This window comes from Danio rerio, chromosome 12, assembly GCF_052040795.2.
Source record: "Danio rerio strain M-AB ecotype USA chromosome 12, GRCz13ab, whole genome shotgun sequence".
In the NCBI taxonomy this organism is placed as follows: domain Eukaryota; kingdom Metazoa; phylum Chordata; class Actinopteri; order Cypriniformes; family Danionidae; genus Danio; species Danio rerio.
The window spans coordinates 19,020,944-19,042,952 of record NC_141032.1 but is presented as its reverse complement, the minus strand read 5'-3'; the positions used below and the strand labels follow the sequence as shown (position 1 = coordinate 19,042,952).

The 22,009-nt window shown below is 38.4% G+C and overlaps 2 protein-coding genes across 5 annotated transcripts in view; one reads left to right on the top strand and one right to left on the bottom strand.

Annotated features, from left to right (window-relative positions):
• LOC147841358 (uncharacterized) overlaps positions 1 to 22,009 on the top strand; it is a 206,412-nt gene that overhangs the window by 27,299 nt on the left and 157,104 nt on the right. The window lies entirely within an intron of this gene.
• LOC147834439 (uncharacterized) lies at positions 2,893 to 17,163 on the bottom strand. Of its 4 annotated transcripts, none has more exons than XM_087276075.1 (4): positions 16,989 to 17,163; positions 14,672 to 14,814; positions 6,399 to 6,792; positions 2,893 to 3,471 (listed from the first exon to the last, which is right to left on the bottom strand). In XM_087276075.1, exons 2-3 carry the CDS (start codon positions 14,801 to 14,803, stop codon positions 6,406 to 6,408), a joined length of 519 nt encoding a protein of 172 aa, XP_087132201.1. In that variant the 5' UTR covers positions 14,804 to 14,814; positions 16,989 to 17,163; the 3' UTR covers positions 2,893 to 3,471; positions 6,399 to 6,405. The 4 variants fall into 4 exon arrangements, with proteins under 4 accessions (XP_087132201.1, XP_087132203.1, XP_087132200.1 ...); XM_087276077.1 differs by having other exon boundaries at positions 6,403 to 6,792; XM_087276076.1 differs by having other exon boundaries at positions 2,895 to 3,471; positions 6,403 to 6,792; positions 14,672 to 16,245; positions 16,711 to 17,163.

The window sequence follows — 22,009 nt, the reverse complement described above, 5'->3', positions numbered from 1 at the left end:
GTGATAAACGAATGCCTCAGACCCGATAGAGGACTTGAGAGATGAACTGTCATCCATCGATTGGAAGTCTTAGAAACACCCTTATGTCAGGAGTCATAACTGGCCACCAGAATCGTGGTTTGATTAGAGACAAGGTACAACTCACCCCCGGATGACAGGCTAACTTGGAAGAGTGACCCCAATGGATGACGTCAGACCGTAGTTCCTCTGGCACAAATAAACGACCCGGTGGGCATCCAGGTGGAGGCGTTACCCCTTCTAAGGCCATGCAGACCCTCGACTTGATCTCCCAGGTGACAGCAGAGATAAAAAATCTGCATGGCACGATGGCTTCAGGAGATGATGTATGCTCAGAGTGATCAAAAATTCAAGAAAGTGCATCAGGTTTAACATTTTTGTAACCTGTTCGGTATGAGATGGAAAAATCAAAACGCTAAAAAATGGTCCAAATGATAGCCAGCAGCTCTCGATTAACAATATCATAATTTCGTTCTGCATTGTTGAGACGAGAAAAATATGCACAGGGATGCATCTTGCCGTCCGAGGAAGAGCGCTGGGACAGGATAGCACCGACCCCCACCTCTGATGCGTCAACCTCCACCATGAACTCCCATGATGGAACAGGGGCAATAAGAATAGGTGCTGAAACAAAGCAGCTTTTCAGATGATCAAACGCAACTTGCGCTGTATTGGACTACCTGAACAGAGTCTTGATGGAGTTGAAAGCAGTCAGAGGTGCGGCGAGCTGGCTGAAGTTGTGAATGAAACGCCGGTAAAAATTGGCAAAACCAAGAAACCTCTGCAGGGCCTTGCGGGAGTCTGGGGTTGGCCAATCTACCACAGCCTGAACTTTCTCTGGATCCATACGCATCCCCTCGACTGACACGATATGTCCCAGAAAAGAAACAGACTGTGCATGAAATACGCATTTCTCTGCCTTGGCATAAAGCCCAGTCTCTAGCAGCCTCTGAAGCACTCGCCTGATGTGTTGAATATGTTCCTGGAGAGAATGGGAAAATATCAGTATGTCATCCAGGTAAACATAAATTAACTGATCTAGCATATCTCTCAACACGTCATTCACGAGTGCTTGGAAGAATGCAGGGACGTTGGACAGACTGAAAGGAAGAACAAAATATTCGAAGTGCCCCGAGGAGGTAATAAAAGCAGTCTTCCATTCATCGCCTTCTCGAATGCGGACCAAATGGTAAGCATTGTGGAGGTCTAATTTTCGTGAAAAAGGACGCTCCCTGCAGACGTTTAAAGGCAGAGGACATCAGCGGCAAAGGATAAGTATTCTTCACCGTGATAGCGTTCAGCCCTCTGTAGTCTATACAAGGACGGAGGGAGCCATCTTTCTTTTTCATGAAAAAAACCCTGCTGGTGATGAAGAAGGGCGAATGATCTTAGCTGCTAGAGAATCAGAAATATATTTCTCCATGGCCTCCCTCTCTGGAACAGTATAATAAAGTTTACCTTTAATAAAGTTTGACAGTTCAAAGTTTGCCAGAATAAAGTTTGCCTTTAGGCGGGGCCGTACCTGGCAATAACTCTACAGCACAGTCATAGGGACGATGTGGAGGCAGAGAATCAGCTCGAGACTTACTGAACACTCTCTTCTGGTCGAGGTACTCACTGGGCATGTTTGGCAGATCCATGTGTTCTTCCTGAAAAACAGAACGAGGCACAGATGAACAGGCATACAAATCTCGGCCGCCAGGGTGCGGAAATCAATGGACTCAATGTACAACAAGCACTTCGCTAAAAAGGCGCGACACAACTCGACTTCCTCGGAGTAGAACGCTGGAGGTGGAAGGCGAGGCTTGGAAAATCCAGCTGTTCGCTCAGGAACCGGCATAACAGGTGGACTAATGTTCGTTGCAACAGGCTGCTGAAGACTGACAGCATGAAGACGTTGCAACCGTGTTGTCAGATCAGAGATCTGAGTGACAATCGCCTGGACAGCGCGGCTGATGGTGACCATCTGATCATCATGTCTGTTCATGCGTGTGGTAGCATGTGAAACAATTTCAGCCAGGCCGGAGATACTCGCTGGATCCATGATTGATCAGTCCGTTCTGTCACGACACTAAGACAAGGAGGATCCAAATGCAAGTATTTATTAAACAGAGGACACACGAAAGTTCAAAACTAAAGAGAGCCACAGGTCACGATGAAGACATCAAACGGACAGCGAAGGAAACTAGGGAACAACAGACTGGAACAAGGACAAACAACGGACTGATAACCACAACATACCACAGGAGAAAAATATAGCCGGCCAAATAAGGTTCAGCTGGAGGATGATGAGTCAGCTGATGACATTAGCTGATCCTAGCACGCTGTCAACACAAAAGGTAAACAAACACACACCCTCACACATGACAACACATAAGGCATGATACATAATATACAGGAGGAACACACAGTTCCCTAAACCGTGACATGAACAGATAATTTTTTTTCCCTGCTCTAAACGCATATGATTAGCCCGTGAGGAACGAATGACTCAAACCCAATAGAGGACTCGAGAGATGAACAGCTCAATTCTTTTTCCGGCTCTAAACACATATGATTGGCTTCTGCCTTACCACATTGAACAACTCAAAAGACTTGAAATGAACGATACCATCTGCACAAATGTGCGCATTCTGGATGAACAAATCACTCCCTAAGAGGACTTGTAGTTCCCGAGTCATATTGAAGATTCGTTCAAAATGAACGAATCGTTCATGAACGACCCATCACTAGCAACTGTCAGTCGGTTCACAAAATGAGATACAAACCATGCGAAGACCCATGATTTTATAGTTCACAAAGTAAAATGCAAAGAAATAAACAGTAATTTAATTCCCTGCAACAATTGTAATTTCATATACACAACCACAATTTATATCATTATTCAATTCAATTCAGCTTTATTTGTATAGCGCTTTTACAATGTAGATTGACAAGCAGCTTCACATAAATGGTCATAGTAACTAGATCAGGGTAGTTCAGTTGTTAGTGTTTAAGTTCAGTTCAGTTTAGCTCAGTTCAGTGTGGTTTGAAATCATTACTGAGACTCCAAACACTGAAGATCAAATTCATTGATGAGTAGCTTTTCAGATCCTGAACCATGCAAGCCAGTGGCGACAGCGGAGAGGGAAAAAAAACTTCACCGGTAGGAGAGTGAAGAAAAAAAACCTTGAGAGAACCAGACTTAGTTCGGCACGACCATTTTAATTTCTCCGCTGGCAAAAAGTCTTGTGCAGAGCTGCAGTCTCAGTAGTGGGGGCTGGAAGCTGGCCTCAGCGAAGACTCGTCTGTCCCTGGAGCGTCACTGGAATCAGTCTCATGCTCTCCACTCCCCCATGACCAACAGCGCAGCAGCAGCAGCTCAGAATACGGCCTGGTCCCAGATATGGACACATTGGGATCATCTCGTCGCTGGTCTTGGGTCCAATCAGTGACTCTGCATAATCTGAGGACCTTGGGATGAGTATCCCCAGGTGGAAATGGAGAATAAAGAGGATAATTAGCGTAGCTGCTTTTCATAGTGTATATGAACAAGATGTAGAAACTTGTGTGGAAACCCGCTAAGTGATGCATTGAGTATATGCTTTACTAAACAGATAGGTCTTTAATCTAGTTTTGAACTGAGAGAGTGTGTCTGAGCCTTGGATGTTATCAGGTAGGCTATTCCAGAGTTTAGGAGCCATAAAGGAGAAGGCTCCACCTCCCTTACTCGACTTTGCTATTCTAGGTACTACCAGAAGCCATGAGTTTTGAGATGTTTAAGAGCCAGCTGGATTGTAGCAAGACAGAAGGTTGGTTAGATAAACAGGAGCTAAATTATTTAGAGCTTTATAGGTGAGAAGCAATATTTTAAATTCAATACGAAACTGAACAGGCAGCCAGTGTAAGGAGGATAAAATTGGGTTGATATGATCATATTTTCTAGATCTATGGTTTTCAAAAGTTAGATTGCTGTCTAATATGACACCAAAATCTTTTATAGTAGAGCTAAAGCTAACTTTGTATCCTTCTAATTGTAGATCGAGTTGCGAGATCTGCTGTGTACAGGATTTAGGCTCAATAAGTAATAATTCTGTTTTGTCTGAGTTTAAGAGAAGAAAATTGTTGGTCATCCAGTCTTTAAAATCTCTAATACATTCAGTTAGCTTGGACAGTTTAGACATCTCATCAGGTTTAGTCGAAATATATAATTGAGTATCATCTGCATAGCAGTGAAAGCTGATGTCTTCTAATAATGTCTCCCAGTGATAGCATGTAAATTGTAAACAGCAAAGGGCCTAAAACTGATCCTTGAGGCACCCCATAATTTACTGGGCTGACTTGTGAGGGCTGTCCATTAATATTCACAAACGGTCAGTTAAGTATAACTTAAACCATTGTAGAGCTTGTCCCTGGACACCTGTAGACTTTAAGCGATTTATGAGGATATTGTGGTCAATGGTGTCAAATGCTGCACTAAGATCGAGTAGAACTAATAGCGAGATGCACCCTTGGTCAGCAGCTAAGAGTAAATCATTGGTTATTTTCACTAATGCGGTTTCTGTACTGTTATGAGCCCTGAAACCTGACTGAAACACTTCAAAATTATTGTTTGTCTGCAGAAAGGAGCATAATTGAGTAGAAACAACTTTTTCTAGTATTTTAGACATAAATGGAAGATTTGAAATAGGCCTATAGTTAGCTAAGTTGTTGGGTTCCAGTTGCGGTTTCTTAATAATAGGCTTAATAACAGCTAGCTTGAAAGAGTAATGGCCTATAGATAAAGAAGAGTTGATAATGTTAAGAAGAGGTTCTCCTATAGCAGGCAGCAATTCTTTCAGTAATTTTGTTGCAGTCAAGTCCAGCATACACGTAGCTGGTTTAGAGCTATTTATAATTTTACCTAGCTCTTGATGTTCTAAGATTTTGAAGCACTGTAGGTTATTATTATTATTATGATTCAGTGAAATATTTATAGGATTTGGAGTATAAGCCGGTGCAGAGTTTAGCATCTCCTATTTTCTGTCTAAAGCCTTCTATTTTATCACTGAAAAAATTCATGAAGTCATCACTACTAATTTGCGGTGGAGTAGTTTGTTCCAAGGATGACCGATTATTTGCTAATTTAGAGATGGTGTTAAATAAAAATCTAGGATTGTTATGATTATTTTCTATCAGGTTGCGCAGATGCTCAGCCCTGGCAGATTTTAGAGCCCTCCTATAGCTGGACATACTGTCTTTGTACGCAATTCTAAAAACCTCTAAATTAGTTTTTTTCCATTTACGTTCCAGGGCACGGGTTGCTGTTTTGAGAGCGCGAGTATGACTATTATACCATGGTGTAGTTTTATTCTCTCTAGCCTTTTTTAATTTGATGGGTGCCACAGTATTTAGTGTGCTAGTAAACATGGCATCCGTACTGCTGGTTACTACATCAAGTTCATTTGAATTTGCTTGCTTGTAGAAAGATGAGGTAAGTTAAATATAAATTCATCTTTGGTTAACAGAACGATAATTCTACTAGGGCGAAATATTGGAGCGGGTTTGCTGATTTCAGGTAAACACAGCTTATATAGTAAGAGGTAGTGGTCTGTAATATCATCGCTTTCTGGTGTAATGTCTACGCCCTCGATTCCATAAGACAGAATTAGATCTAATGTATGCTTTAAGTGATGGGTTGGACCCACAACGTTTTGCTTTATCCCAAGCGAGTGTAGTAAATCCATAAACGCGAGCCCTAATGAATCGTTAGCGTCATCTATGTGGATGTTAAAATCACCGACAATTAGTATTTTATCAGTTTTGACTAGTAAGTCAGAAATAAAATCAGAAAACTCTTTTAGAAAATTGACATAGGGTCCTGGCGGTCTATATATGGGGATTAAAGCGAGAGATAACATAGGTTTTTGCATAGTATCTGGAAGCACTAATATTTCAAAGGAGCTAAACATAAGTCCGTTTCTCTGTATAACATTAAGGAAATCACTAAAGATTGATGCAACTCCACCACCACGACCAGTTTGACGAGCCTCATGTTTATATAAGAATCCTGGAGGAGTTGCTTCATTTAAGCCAATATAGTCATTTTGTTTCAGCCAGGTGTCAGTGAGACAGAGTGCATTAAGATTGTTATCTGTTATTATTTAATTTATGATAAGTGCTTTAGGTGCTAGTGACCTGATGTTTAGGAGACTGAGCTTTACGAAATTTGTATTTTCACTTTTTAATCGGTTTTTCTGGTTTGATTCTTAATAGATTATTTTTGGAGCACATAGTACGTTTGTTTCTTGATCTAATAATACGAGGAACAGACACAGTCTCTATGGGGTTAGCCAGATATGCATTACTGTTGTTTAAGTAGGACGAACAAGAGTCTATGTGGTTATAATGTGAATTTTTACCTACTAGTCAGACGGAGCGAAGTAATCTGGAGATGTTGTCCGACAGGAGTTCAGCTCCAGCTCGACTGGGGTGCAGGCCGTCAGCACGGAAAAGCCTAGGGCGCTCCCAGAAAAGATTCCAGTTATTAGCAAAGAGCAATTCCTGTTCTTTACACCATGTTAATAGCCATTCATTTAGAGCAAAAAGTCTACTGAACCTTTCATTTCCTTGGCGGTAGGTAGGAAGCGGCCCAGAAACGATGATCTGCATGGCGGCGAGGTGCGTCATACCGTCTCGATCAGGCTCCCTGAAGTCCTTCTTCAGGATCTCCGACTGCCGGAGCGCGGTGACGTTCGTCCCCACATGGAGGTGGATGGCACCAGGGCTCTCGGCAGCACCCAGGATTGTTGTAATCTGTGTAGAAATATTCTTAACTCGGGCACCAGGAAAGCAGAAAGTACGTACTTTATTACCTAAGAAGGAGTGTCGGCGTGAACAATGAAGTGGATTTTATACTGTTTAAAGTGTGAAGTTAATATATATATTCAAATTGTATGTATATAATCTACTTGTAGACTTGCATACCATTAGAGAAATTACCATATCACAAGAACTGGAGAAGTTATACAGTTACCAGGTTTGGGTCAGGGGTTAACCTAGGTGGAAATTGAGGTCAGGGGTTAACCTAGGTGGAATTTGTGTGACATATGTAGTAACAAAGGCAAAAAACAGAGTATTTAAGGAGGGCAGAAGATGAGTGACACAGAATTTTTCAGACAGAGATGCTACTGGGGGTCTCCTGAAAGTTTTCCTTTGTTGTCGACAATAAAGTATATTCTTCTGATATTCATAACCTCCAGACTGAGTTTGATTGAGTAAGAGAAAAACCAAGAAAACCACTACATTTGGCGTCCCTCTGGGTGGGCTGGAAAGGAGCAGGACTGGTGTTACTGTGCATGCTGGACTGGAGAGAAAACACAAATATGTGGCCACAATAAAAAACGGTAAGCAATTTTATGCTTATTAGTTTGTGTTTTTTCTGCCAGGACCTGCTTGTACAGGTAAATACACTTGAATGTATTGATATTGTTTCTCCAGCTTTAAAGAATTAAAAGTAAATGTAAAAAAGATATTAAAGAAAAAAGGGGTTTTGAATAACAGAAGAAAAAGAATTTGCATGCAAATGATCTGTGTTTTCCTAAGTGGGCCTTGATGGATAGGATAAACATTAACTAGTAACTGTTACCCAGATTTGGGAAATTATTAATGATATAAGATATGCATTGAGCATTTATAAGTTTTAAGAGAAAGTCCTTAATGTGTGGTGACAGTTAAGAGATTAAAGCAGAGTAAGGTATGCAAATGATCTGTGTTTTCCTAAGTGGGCCTTGATGGATAGGATAAACATTAACTAGTAACTGTTACCCAGATTTGGGAAATTAATAATGATGTAAGATATGCATAGAGCATTTATAAGTTTTAAGAGAGAGTCCTTAATGTGTGGTGACAGTTAAGAGATTAAAGCAGAGTAAGGTATGCAAATGATCTGTTAAGTGGGCCTTGATGGATAGGATAAACATTAACTAGTAACTGTTACCCAGATTTGGGAAATTAATAATGATGTAAGATATGCATAGAGCATTTATAAGTTTTAAGAGAGAGTCCTTAATGTGTGGTAACAGTTAAGAGATTAAAGCAGATTAAAGTAGAGAGATGCGCGCAAAGACCTACGATAACGCTCTGTTAAAAGGTGAAGCAGAGGGCTGCATGGGTAGGCAAGGAACCTGTGGTTACCGCTCTAAGGTTAGAGGCTGCTCGGACAGGTCACTCAAGAGGAGTGTAGTGTAGAGTATTTATTTAATTGAAGTGTTTGTGTATTTGCTGCTTCAGGTTGTGGCAAAATAGTCCACATTGGTGTGCAGAGAAGACTGCCTTCCTCCTCCTTGAATGGAATGAGGATGGGGGGATGCAGCTCCTGTTACACTGAGTGGAGGAGAGGAGTGAAGGAGAAGAGGAAAAGTAATAAGATTATAAGCGTGAATGTTTTAAAAAAAAAGAGTAGGTTAAAAGATTGATTGTAGTAGATTATATAAAAGGAGGGCTGCATATTTGTGGTTTGAATTAAAGAGCAAGAAGAAAAGTAATTGATGTAGTTTAAGAGAAGAGATTATGATATAAAGAGAGGAGTCTCCTAAATTAAAACTAATGGAACATGTTACATTTGAAAGACACAGAGTAAAAAGCATAAGAATATACTAGTTAAACATTTTTCTGAAATTATCTTTGTGTTTTAAGTTAGAATATGTTAAAAAAAAAGAACAATAGGCAGAATGGACTTAAATTCTTGACATAGCAATTGGTAAAAGACAGTCTGCTCCAGGATGGGGGTAAGAGAGAGATTTATGGTGTCCATGTGAGAACAATAAATAGATTGTCTATTTACAGCACTAAGGAAACAGAGAAGAGGAGAGTAAAAGAGAGGAGATCAAACTATAGATAAAATAATGACATAGACTTTAACATAATTGTGGATAGAATATAAGTTATTACTGAATAGATATATTATAAAGTAGTATAGTAAGATAAAGGAAATAAGGAAATACTAATAATAGAGTTATATTATATAGAAAAGAGTTTGAAACTGTACTAATGAAAAAGAATAAATGAAGCCATATTGATCAATATATATAGAGATAAAGGAAGTATGGAGTAAAAGAATATATTAATAAACAAATAGATTTACTAAAAAAAATATGAATGAATAACATATAAGTTAGGTCTTTGATTGAGAATAAAATAAAAAAGAAAACTTAAAAAATGAATATTGATTAATTGAAGATTTAGTGATAAAATGTGTAACAAAATAAGCTTTAAAATGTCTAAGAAAACCTAAGAGCTAAAAACTCAAATTACGGAAAAGAAAAAGAATAAAATAGAAATAGAAAAAATAAGTCCACTGTTTCATAGATAAAAATAGATGTTTAAAATATGCTTGCAATATAGGCACATTGAACAGATAAGATAAAAAGCAAAATAATTTGAAGAAATAATTGACTTTAGAGAATTTGTTTGTATTTAAGGGCAATACAAATGTTTGTTTCATCTTTCTCAAAGTGAACTACATAATGTGATCTAAGCCATCATCTATTTGTAGTAAAGTACAGTGATTCAGATGAAAATCATAGACACTAGGTAAATGTTAAAGAATGTGTTAGAGTGAGTTTAAAAGATAAATACATTTAAAAGTTTATGCAGTAAGAAGCTAAATTGATAATTATTCATTGCATTTCAAAAATGAAAAATGCTTTTAGTAAATAAATATGTGAGTTTAATTAATATGAACCCTGAGCTATAGCAGTAATGATTTTGAATAGTTATACCAGATATTGGGCCACCATGTAGGATTGTTGAATTAAATCAGGTATGGCAAAACAGATATGGAAATAAAAAATGCAATACTAAAATACGTGACAGAGAAAATAAAAGATAAGATAATGACAAATAGCAAACAGAAGAAACATTTGATGTAAGCAGTGAGAAAATAAAAACTGAATATGAAAAATGTTAGGGAAATTAAAATTTGATGTAAAAATGACCGGTTAGTAGAGAAACACTAGCATAGATGAGGAGAAATGTAAAGTAAAGCATAATCCGAAGCTAAAATAATTAATTAGAATAACACTAAAGAAATAGAAAATTAAACATATTTACATATGATAAAATGATTGTGAATTAGAGAAAAAATAAACAGTTAAAACCGTAAAGAGGAGAAAATAGATGAGAGGAGTCTTCATTTGATGAAAAAAAATGGGAAAGAAGAAAAGACTTTTATAGGTCATGAGCTAAATTCCATATATTACTTAAGAGGACATGGGGATGGACTTTGGGGGATTGTGGTATTTTACCCATACATCTCTGAGTGCACTAGCAAATGGAAAAGGTGTTTGAAAAACACAATGGACAAACTGTTGGCTGTGGACATTTGTGAAAGCAGTGAGGCAGGCACTGCATGCCCAGGAATTACTGAGGACTGGAAAGGCTACTTATGTTCAGAGACACTAAAAAGAGGCAAACAAGCTAATGATGAACTGATCAAAGAGGAAAAAGTGCTCCACCAGAACTTTACATCAGCTCAATGAAAGAAAAGAAACCAACAAAGAGAAAAGGGGGAAACACTGTGCCCTGATATGGACACCACAGAAAAGACTGCACCAATCTATGAACCAGTTATCTTATCAGGGTGTGAGGAGGGGGAGTTTGGCAGTCCATCTCAAAGCAGTCGACCTATAGTCCAAATTAAGTACAATGTGACCACTCAGAGGGCAAAATAAGAGCAAAAGTGTAGCTACCCATTCTTGTATCAAATCAGACTACTATAAATTTAAATAAAAGAAAAGTATCATGTAAACTGTAAGAAAAGTCTTAGATTATTACTAGAAAAGATTATTGAACATAGGAGGATAAATTTTAATGCATGGTGGTGATAAAAAAGATAATAAAAGACAGTTTTTGATAACTGAAAAATAATAATAATAATAATTTGGGTTAGAAGTTGATGGAGTTAGTATTTAAGTTAAAATTAGGAAAAACTTATTTTGAGTAAACTAAACCAAGATTTGAGAGAAAAATTATGTCAGCGATTAAGACAGAAAAGTGATTTAAAGAAGAGATAGAAACACAAAAAAGTAAAATGAACTCACAATACTGAATAGGTAAAAAAGTAACAATTCTAAATGTACTTAAATAATATTTGAAAAAGAAAAGTGTTTAAAAATAAAAAACAGAAAACACATTGTTTTACAAATGTGAAGAAATAAATAAAAGCAAAAAAGAATTAAGGACTAAAGGAGAAAAATCAGATCAGCTAGAGAGGAACTTATAAAGAAATCCAGTGATTTTTTTAGTCAACTGGTAAAAATTACAACAAAAGTTTATGAATAATTAGTTTGATGTGAGAGCAGGAAGGAATTAGGAGCTGAAAATGCTGAAAAGTAAAAAATGCTAATTAATAGAAAATGCAAAATAAGAAATAGCTCAGAAATAAGAAATTACTTATTTGTCAAGTTTTAATAATTATTTGGAGTTCAGGACATTAAGGGAAAACAAAATTAGCCAGCATAGGGAGGATTAATTCAAATTAAATAAGATTCAGGTCTGTTATATGCTGGAATAGGTATTATTGAAACTTTTAAGAACACAGCAATATTAGAAACATTTAGATATGTTAAGGCATTTCTAATTAAAGTCATTGAATTTAGTTGAATTTAAATTTTGATTATGGCATTAGTCAAAACAGCCAAAACTAGATGTTGTAAAGTTTATGATTTAAGAACAGTCAGTGATAGAGAATTTCTTAGCAGAGGTTCCTAACACGCACTGTACTTAAATTTGTTAGTTTGGATGCCAAAAATGTTAAAGTAATTAATTGATTTCTGTTTAGGTAATTAACAGAGGAGGGTAGACACTTGGTTACACTTAAAGTAAATAGGCGGATATAGATACATACATTAGAATGCATAAAAGGATTTAGAATATTTCGTGATGGATATTGTAACGTGTAGGATTTAGTTATCTGCAAGTACATCTAGCTCAAGCTAAGTAAAAGACATAAATAAAACTTTTTAGGGATGACGGGTTTAGTGTTAACAAGATTCTGTATCTAATCTAGATGCAATAATAACTGTTAAGATGATAAATAAGAAATAGATTTTTCATTTAAGAAAATAGGGTAGCAGGTCTAACAATAGTAAAGAGTCACAACCTTAATTAGATTATAGTACAAATAAACAACGTACTAGTCTTTACGAACATGTGTAGCATCAAAGGGAAGCAAAAAAGATAGGTATGATTTTTGTAATAGGAAGTACAGATTGTTGAGGCAACAGCATTTCGAGATATTGGCATTTGAGATGTACATGGTTTGAATCAAGGGTGAGGTGGTAAAGAAAATTGAGCAGCAAGGATAATGATCTCCTTTTTGAATGCAGTGATTGGTGAATTGTTGTCCACATGTGACATCTGGGCAAAGTAGAATGTGAGTAAAAGATTAGCAATAGGTTTAAGGGGATATTCAAGAACTTGATTGTGGATGTTAGGAAATGATTTAATTAGATTAGGGCAAGAGATACAAGTTTTTGGGCATGACAGTTGTGGTAGATGAGTGAAGGTAATTCCATTAACAGAGCAGGGAAGAAGAAACAGTTATTACATTTAAGACAAGAGAAGTCTCAGATTTGGAATACCTTCAGAAATAAGTTTAATGTGTCTGCATTTAAAATAAATTAGAGTAATGAAAGTTAATTAAAATAAATAAAGGTAATTAAGTAGATTAATAAGTGGACATGTGATTCAGTGAATAGATAAGTAAATGTATTGATAAAGTATTGGAAATTGAAAAAAAAATTAAAAATTGAGCAATTACACATAATTGTAAGGAATGATTGAAAAAGCTAAAGATGATTCATCGCCTAGTTTAACAAGATGTGTTAAAATAATATATCTTTTGCATTAATAAGTGATTGCATGAAAACTGACAGAAACAAGCAACTAACATTGCATGAAATTCTATTGGGTCAACCCTTGCATGTAATCTCGTATTTAACCTTGTGGAATGTTTGGAGAACATTTATAATGCATTGGAAAGAAGTTTGGTCTTTTATGAGGAAACTAACTGCCATGTGCAAAGCGATATCTGTACAGGAAACCAGAAAGGACCAGAAGCAGGAGATTAATCCGGTGATCGAGTATATCTGAGGTGTTCTGGAGAAAGTGGAGTGAAATCAGGAGAAATGGACCTTATGCCAAGGTTACCAAAGGGGATGCCATCAACTGGATACCATCTGGACCACAGCACAAGACAGCCAAAGAAAAAAAGCTCCAGCAAGAGAAAGCTAACGGGAAACAGAGGAGGCAGAAAATCTTGAAGCTCAACGAAGTGCAAAGTGTGGCAGAAGGAGTTTACCAGAACAGTTAAAAGAGTAATTCTGATTATATACTTGAGTGAAATATACAGAAGGTGCCACAAGTTCAAGTGATGATAATCACCACAACTTCAGGTTACAGAATCTCAACATAAAGACTCTATCAACACTTTTTAAGGCCAGAACGAAACAAAGAATGCTCGCAAGTATGTGCCAGATTTAGGGTCAAAAAGATGAACTAGTGCTAAAAAATTTTGATATTTTAAAAGAAGAGGATATTGAAGAGGATCCATGCCTTGGGTGTTAAGTGCTAGACAACCTCTACCCCAAAACGGCGGCTCTCTACGATACGCAAAGTATCTGGGCTGAAGATCAACGTACTCTACTGATTATGTTTTGTGGGTGTTAGATTAGAATATTGTGTTGTGACCATTAATTGGGAGATTGTGCATGTTTATTTTTTGTTTTAGTTTTATTCTTTACTGTGTGTTAAATAACCATGACCCCCAGAAGCAAATGTATAACCACCTGTATGCTTAAAACAAAACCTCTTATGATAACAACAAAATAGAATCGAGTCTTTTACTGTGTCCTCGTCAATAGTGGGCGCAGAAGTTTGGCTCGATTTTATTCCAAAGTGCAATTACATGATCTGGTCATTTGTAATAATACTGTGACATATATTTGTCATTAGGTAGTATGGCTAAGGGCTAGATCATGGAGTTGCACTATGGGCCAAAAAACAAGAATATTAAGACTTAAAGTCTTAAGAGGAGGGATTATATGAAGTGGATTTTATACTCTTTAAAGTGTGAAGTTAATATATATATTCAAATTGTATGTATATAATCTGCTTGTAGACTTGCATACCAATAGAAGAATTACCATATCACAAGAACTGGATAAGTTAAATAGTTACTAGATTTGGGTCAGGGGTTAACCTAGGTGGAAATTGAGGTCAGGGGTTAACCTAGGTGGAATTTGTGTGACATATGTAGAAATAAGGGAAAAACAGATGACAGAGGTGGAATTTGGAGTCAAGGGTTAAACTAGGAGGGATCTTGTGTAATATATGGAGAACAAAGGAAAACAACGGATGTAAAAGGGTATTTAAGTAAAGCCAGCTCATTAGTGAGTCAGAATTTTTCAGACAGAGATGCTACTGGGGGTCTCCTGAAAGTTATCCTTTGTTGTCGACAATAAAGTATATTCTTCTGATATTCATAACCTCCAGACTGAGTTTGATTGAGTAAGAGAAAAACCAAGAAAACCACTACAACGACTGCTGGCCGCATCCCTGGTGCGCTGGACCTGGACAGAGAAACACATGGGGTTGAGGTAGAGGGAGTGATGTGGTTGTATCTTCCGCTAACCTTAGATGATGAGGCGGCCTTAGCGTTAGGCACAATAAGCAGATCTCGTTGTTCCCGCAGCCACGTCCGCCTCACCTCGAGGGTGCGAATCTGGGACTCCACTGCTTCCAGCTCCAGCTCCAACGCCTCCATCAATGCTTCTCCTGCACACAAGGACAGACACACAAGCGACAATATACAGGGTGAAGAGCAACGCCAGTAAGTCAAAAAAATGAGTGAATGAAAGAGGTCGGTGGCTTTAGCTGACCAGCGGCGCTAGCAGGCTAAAGCTACAAACAACAGGCGGATGCTCGAGGGACAGAACGTTTTAAAGTAGTTTTGTTTGTATTAATGTATTGAGGGTTTGTTCCCCCTAAGTAGGAGAGACAAATATTTGGCGAATGAGGAAGTATTTTATAATTTCGATGTAAATTGCGAGTCCAAACTCCAAACACAAGCAGTGAACTGAACTGTGACCGAACAGAGACTGTAAAGATAATCGTGTTCATATAAACAATAAATGAGGACTTTTCCCTCAATCCCCAGGTCTGAATGCAGGCTCAGTGCAGCAGGTCTCTGCCCTGTCTATTTTAAACATTAGCCCTTTTGGTAATCTGGAGGATTTAGGCAAACACAGCAGCACGGCGATGTGTCTAAATGTGAACGAACTCCTGATAAAAGACAAAGTTCACCATTCTCCAACTCTCGTACTGCTCTCCCAACAAAAATGCTTGCAGCACACACAACTTTGCTGTATTGGTCCTGACAGGATTGCGGGGAAACACATGCAACAAGCCCCGTGGATCATGGAAAGAAACACATACAAGCCTTCTGAATGGCTAGACACTGTGTGCCGTGGGTCTGCGGACATGTCTCACCCAGTCATCAACGTAGAATTTCACAGTTGATCTTGGCACTGGCAGTGTCTTCGGAAAGCACATGCTCATGAATATTTAAGAAACCGGCTCTTCTCATAGGATAAGAAAACTCCGCTATGAATAATAATGAGAATCCGACGCATCATCTTTGCACTTGCAGTTCTGCGCTAAGTCGCCGATTTTGATCCTGCCCAAAAAATTATTTTAAACCAGGAGGCTAAAATTACCTAACAAAAGCACAAAATTACCCAGTTTTTCCCACAATTAAATGTGACAGGTGCTAACATTGTCCTATCTGATGCTCAACACACACAAATCTGTTAAAATCTCAAAAAAAGTACTCGAGGGTTTTGTGAACCTTAAAGCATTACCTCTACATAAATAAGCATCAGTAAGTAGTTTATAACTGCAGCTACAAATGCTGAATTATTGACTTATAAGCACATTTATAATGTGCTTAGTAAATGTACTTTCATAATTTGTGACTGGTTGATTTTTCATTACTAAATTCAATATTACATTATTTACAAACCATTTGTATTTAAGAGTAGTTGGAGGTTTTTAAGATCAATCAAAATGAGTGATGATTAATAAACTATTCCAATCAATGTCTATATATCTTATTATTCAGGCATATATTAATGGTTACTATGTATGTTAATACATGTTTTATTAACTCAACCACATGCAGTTTTGTGACCTAATCTAAAGTAAGGACTATTCTGTGATGAGCCCAAGGCTCGAACCCGGGTCGCTGGTGTAGTAGACCAGTGGTTTAACAATGAGCCACAGGGAGAGTTGGTGAACCCAATTGCTAAGGCACAAGGTCTAGTTCAAACAAAGGTGTTTATTAAGGAAATCCAAAATCATCAAGAAAAAGCCGCCAGGCAAAAACATAGGAACTCCAAAAGCTAAGCAGTTAACAAACATAAAGTTCTCCGTAGAGCAACTGGTACTATAGCCAAAAAAAATACAAAAGGTAATAACAAGAGGACTTACGGCAACAGCGGTAGCACATCAAACTCAAAAACCAAGTGACAAGTGAAGACAAGAGGGTAGAATATATAGGCTAGTCTAACAAGACACAGCTGAACCAAATTAACACAAATGAACCACAAACAGAAACACTGGGGAAAATGGCGACATCTTGTGGAGAAAACAAATAATAGCTCAGAATATGACATATTCATGCTTTATAAATCCTTTATAAATGACAAATAAAGGCTTGATTGAACAATAATCTTTGCAATCTTATTAAAAAAGTAAAATTACTTGTAAGTTTAAACACTGCTGAATAACGAAGTGTTAAAATGCGACAAAAATTGGATAAAACAACAACAATATAATAACTATGCTTAAATAACTGGTTTGTAAATATTGCAATGTTTCAATTAGTAATGAAAAATAAATCGTTTACAAATAATGAATGTACAATTATTAAGCACATTATGAATATAAACCTGACAACAGCTAAATGAATTGGGCTCAGCTCAGTCTGAAGCACCGCTGAAAGCTTCCATTCTCCAGGTACAGTTTCCTCTGGAGGAGTGGATGAACTTGCAAAGCTGGGTGCATCAACACCGATGATCCTGACAAGGGCCTGCCCTGCTATGGTGATTACCAGTTCCCAAATACCTGTGGAGATGGACAAAGACCACGAGTTACAGTTATTTGAAACATTTCCTTAAGAAAATTGCAGTTTTAGCATTAGAAGCCAGCATTAAGATACATATTGAGTTCGTAGGCTTCTCTATTTATACAATCTCAACTCAACATCAGGCATACTCGAACAGAAAGTCATGGACTACGTTGCACATCTTAGGTAGAAAGATTGTGGTTGGTCAAAATATAGATAAATTTAGACAATCTCCACGTTTATGTAAAATTCAGAGCAAAATCTCAATAAAAGAAATAGGTACAAGCACAAAACTGAGGCAAAGACAGGTACTAGACTAAATTCAGCAAACACTAACAAGGAGACAGTGCTTGCAAAATTCTGTCGTTGGGTGCTATGAAAAGGGGTGTGATTAAACAATATGATTAGACATTAAAAAAATTAAGCAATTGCTCCAAATTTAAAATTTCTGTCCAGAAAGGTCATGTTTTGATTTTTGATTGGTCTAATGGAGTCACATTGGAGTCACATTGGCGAAAAGTGTAGTGTTACTGTGGCTTTCGACAATCTAAACAAGAGGGTGTGACAGCTAGACATATGAGGCAGGATAAGAGGTGCACATGGCCAATGCAAACAAAGACAAAGCCATGTGCTCAAGCACAAAACAAACCAAGAGTCATTAACCCCCAGGGGTCTAAGAGTGTTTTGGACCCTGGAGAAGTTTTGAAATACACAGACATTTATGTTGTTTTCAGTATTTTAAAAACATATTAATGGCTAAAGTGTGATAATACTGTAAACAGCACAAGCTGGGCTACAATAATATCTAAGTAGGATGTATGTATGGGCAATTCTTTAACTACAGGCACTTTTAGCCTTGTGAAGTTGAGTAAAAAGAACTTGTTCAAGAGTAACGTAACATAGCCTCATAAGTTTAAACAATTTGTCTAGCTTTAAGATCTGCAAGAGGACAAATGTAAATAAGAAGAGAAAGTGTTAATAATCAACATTGTTTCCACCGTGAAATGAACAAATGTCATTTCCACCACATCTCAATATACAGCTTTTCAAAATGAAATAAATTATAGCGATCAAACATTGTCTAAGATCATTTTTGTATCTAGTTTAATCAATCTTTCCACAATCAATACAATATTTATACATTTGTCAATTAAATAAATTAGTCCTGGACCAAATGCTGAATTGTACACCTGTCACACTCTAAAATTTTTTATTTATTTGGTTTAGAACTTATTAGAAAAGTAACAGTGTTTACTGTGAAAAAACGATTATTATTGAAATATTATATGAATTAATTTTAAACTAAAAAGTATAACACATCTACAGGGGCTGGACAATGAAACTGAAAGGCCTAGTTATAGAGCACAATAATTCATTAGTGGGGCAGCGTGGTGGTGACAGTATATAGCGCTGTCGCCTGACAGCAAGAAGGTCGCTGGTTCGAGCCTGGGCTGGGTAAATTGCTGTTTCTGTATAAAGTTTGCATATTCTCCCCGTGTTGGTGTGGGTTTCCTTCGGGTGCTCCGGTTTCCCCCACAGTCCAAACACATGCAGTAAAGGTGAATTGGGTAAGAAAAATCTCCCGTAGTGTATATGTGTGAATGAGAGTGTATGGGCTGCAGTCGGAAGTGCGTCCACTGCGTAAGACATATGCTGGATAAGTTGCCATTTTATTGTGCTGTGGTGAATCCTCATGAATAAAGGGACTAAGCTGAAAAGAAAATGAATGAATGAATGGAATGCCCAACCTGCGGTCTGTGTGGGTCCTAATGTCCCAGTATAGTGACGGGGACAGTATACTGCTCAGTGAGCGCTGTCTTTCACATGAGACGTCAAACCAAGGTCCTGACTCTCTGTGTTCGTTAAGAATCCCAGGATGTCCTTCGAAAAAGAGTAGGGGTTTAACCCCGGCATCCAGGCCCAATTTGCCCACAGGCCTCTGTCCATCATGGCCACCTACCCATCCCCATATCATAATTGGCTTCATCACTCTCCTCTCCACCAATCAGCTGGTGTGTGGTCTGGCACAATATGGCTGCCTTCGTGTCATCCAGGTGGATGCTGCACACTGGTGGATGAGAAGATTCCCCCCATATGTGTAAAGCACTTTGAGTGCCCAGAAAGACACTATGGTTCAGAGTCTGTGGATGCAGACAAACAGAGTCAGTGGAAAGTTTACGTAAGGACACATAAAAAGTAGGTGCAGAACTGTAGTGAGGAGGCAGGTTGAGGCGATAAGTGACGGTTAATTTGGGAGTGCCCTGTAAACGGTCCTATGTAGTGGTCCTATGTAGGCAGACAGAGGTGGATCATGGTGGAGAGTTATACCTTATCTCCAGAATAGTAAGTGGGATTAGGTAGGCGGTAACGAATTGTGGTGTCAGTGTACCTCCGTACTGCCTGCAGAAGATGGACATCTGCTGAGTCCCTTACCTTCTCGCTCTCTCTGAACCAGTGATCCACTGTGGGAACTTATGAGGTTTCGCTAGTCCATTTTGTATCCTACAACACACTAAAAAGGTGTTAGGCCGGTGGAGGTTTGACAGAAGGAATTCTGAGCATACACAGCCCAAGGCAGATACTGGCCCCAGGTGTTTTGATGCTGATGGCAGTACATACAGAGGTAACGGGAAAGCTCTTGGACTTTACACTCGGTCTGTCCGTTGGTCTGTGGTTGGTAACCAGAAGACAGGCTGATGGTGGTGCACAGGAGTCGGAAGAACGCCCGCCAGACCCTGGAGAAAAAGTACTACTATGAAAACGGTTGTGAAACCTTACGATGGGGATAAATCGGTGGCAAAGTCCACTCTAAGGTGGGTCCAGGGTTGGCGGGGAATGTGTAATGCACTATTCAGGAGTTAGAAACGGTACCTGGTAGGCTAGTACATGAGGCCTTGGGGGAGTTCAGGGGGTGCTAGTTCTTCACAGTGGGGGCGTGGATTTTCTCATCCAGTTGTCACAAAATGGGTGCCAGGAAGACAGAAGGAGGTAATACAGCTTCAGGAGTATCAATAGGGGGTTCAGGTGAATATATACGGGAGAGGGCATTGGCTTTTATGTTCTTGTGACCTGGCTGATAGGTGATGTTGAAGTCAAACCGGGCGAAGAAAAAGGACCAGTGAGCTTGAGCTTATGGTCGGTTATGACCGTGAACGGTAATTGGGCTCCTTCAAGCCAGTGTCCCCACTCCTCAAGGGCAAGTTTGATCGCCCGTAGTTTGCGGTTGCCAATGCTATAATTCTGTTGTCCTGGTGTCAATTTCCATGAATGGTAGGCACACAAATGGAGGACGCTGGGTTCACCAGACCACTGGAAGAGTACGGGGCCTACTCTGGCATCAGCTGCATCAACTTTCACTGTGAAGGGCAGTGTAGGATCCGGATGTTGGAGGATAGGTGCTGTAGTAAACAGGACCTTGAGTTGTTTAAAGGCTTGACACGCATCAGGGGTTCAGGTAAGCGTATGCTGTCCGCCTTTGAGAAGGTAGGTTAAAGGAGCTGAGAGGATGCTGTAGTTCTTGATAAAGCGTCTGAAAAGTTGGCGAATTCCAGGAACCGTTGCAGTTCCTTTATAGTCTCCCATTGAGAAACGGTGTCCACTTTACCTTTCTTCAGGGCCGGCCCATGGCATAAGCAGTATAGGCAAATGCTAAAGGTACTGTACATCCAGGAGGTTGCCAGAAATGAGTGCGGCTAAGTTTGTTTTGTTTTTGATATTACTGACACATTCAGTTATAGACGGCAATAACTCAAAAACTTCTTACCATAAAAACATCTAAAGTGTGTTTCCAACAAAAAGACAAAGCTGGTTATGTCTTTTTCTTTTTTTTTGCTCGACATTACGACCACTGCCCTCACAATATGCGTTTAGCCGGGAGAGTTCGCTCTGAGAGAAGCTCTCAGTAAGGGACCGTCGAAAAAAATCCATCTTTTTTTAGTTTTTTTTTTTTTTTTTTTTGCTCCGTTCTGCATGTTTTATTTTAACACAACTAATTTTCTCTTAAATGAGCACAAACACTTACTAAATTAATCGGATGCTTTAATTATAGATCTGTGCTTTCTTACATTAACACCTCTGTTATCAAACAAACGCAATGAGAGATTCATTTCCTGCTCTTCACTAAATAACTACAGTAACTTTAATTAATATTCAAATACAATTAAAAGGGAAATAGATTTTATAGCTTTATTTAATTTCAGTATAGGGCAATAAATTTAATAGGCTAAACCTTTTATTTTATTGTCAATATTTTTTAATGTTTGCTATGTATTCTATCATTTTAAGCTACTTGTTGTCCCATATTTTTTACATCCCAACATTGACAGATTGCTAATCAATAAATAGCCTTATTGCTATCTGTTAGTTTTAATGTCAGCTAATATTTTGGAAGGGCATGGATGTTATGGAAAATAGTAATAGTAATGAAACTACCCCCATCATTCCTTCCTCAAGCAAATGTGTAAATATTAGATCTATTCAGCAATGACGTTAATTGCATTGGCATATTTATCTGACGTTTTCCCAGCTTGAAGTAGTCAATCAAAAAGCTATTTATGACTATACACTAGCAGTTGAATTTACTGCGATGTGACGGGGTGCCACCTGAAATCTTGTCTAGGGTGCCAAATTGGTTAGGGCCGGGCCTGCCTTTCCTTATACTGACAAACCCCCCCACCCCATCCCCCCAACCGGTGATCATGTATCCGGGGAAGGAGATTGAGGTTTTGTGAAACTCACATTTTTCTGCTTAAAAGGAAGAGTTGATTTTCTCTGAGACGCTGAAGGACCTTCTGGACACGAGACTGGTGTTCTGTAATGTTATGGGAATAGATTAGGATGTCATCA

Coding starts and splice junctions, on each gene's coding strand:
- LOC147834439 (XM_087276075.1), bottom strand. CDS start 14,803: ATGGAGGCGTTGGAGCTGGAGCTGGAAGCAGTGGAGTCCCAGATTCGC. Junction 6,793..14,671: donor AGGCCGCCTCATCATCTAAG/GTTAGCGGAAGA, acceptor ATTTCTACACAG/ATTACAACAATCCTGGGTGC.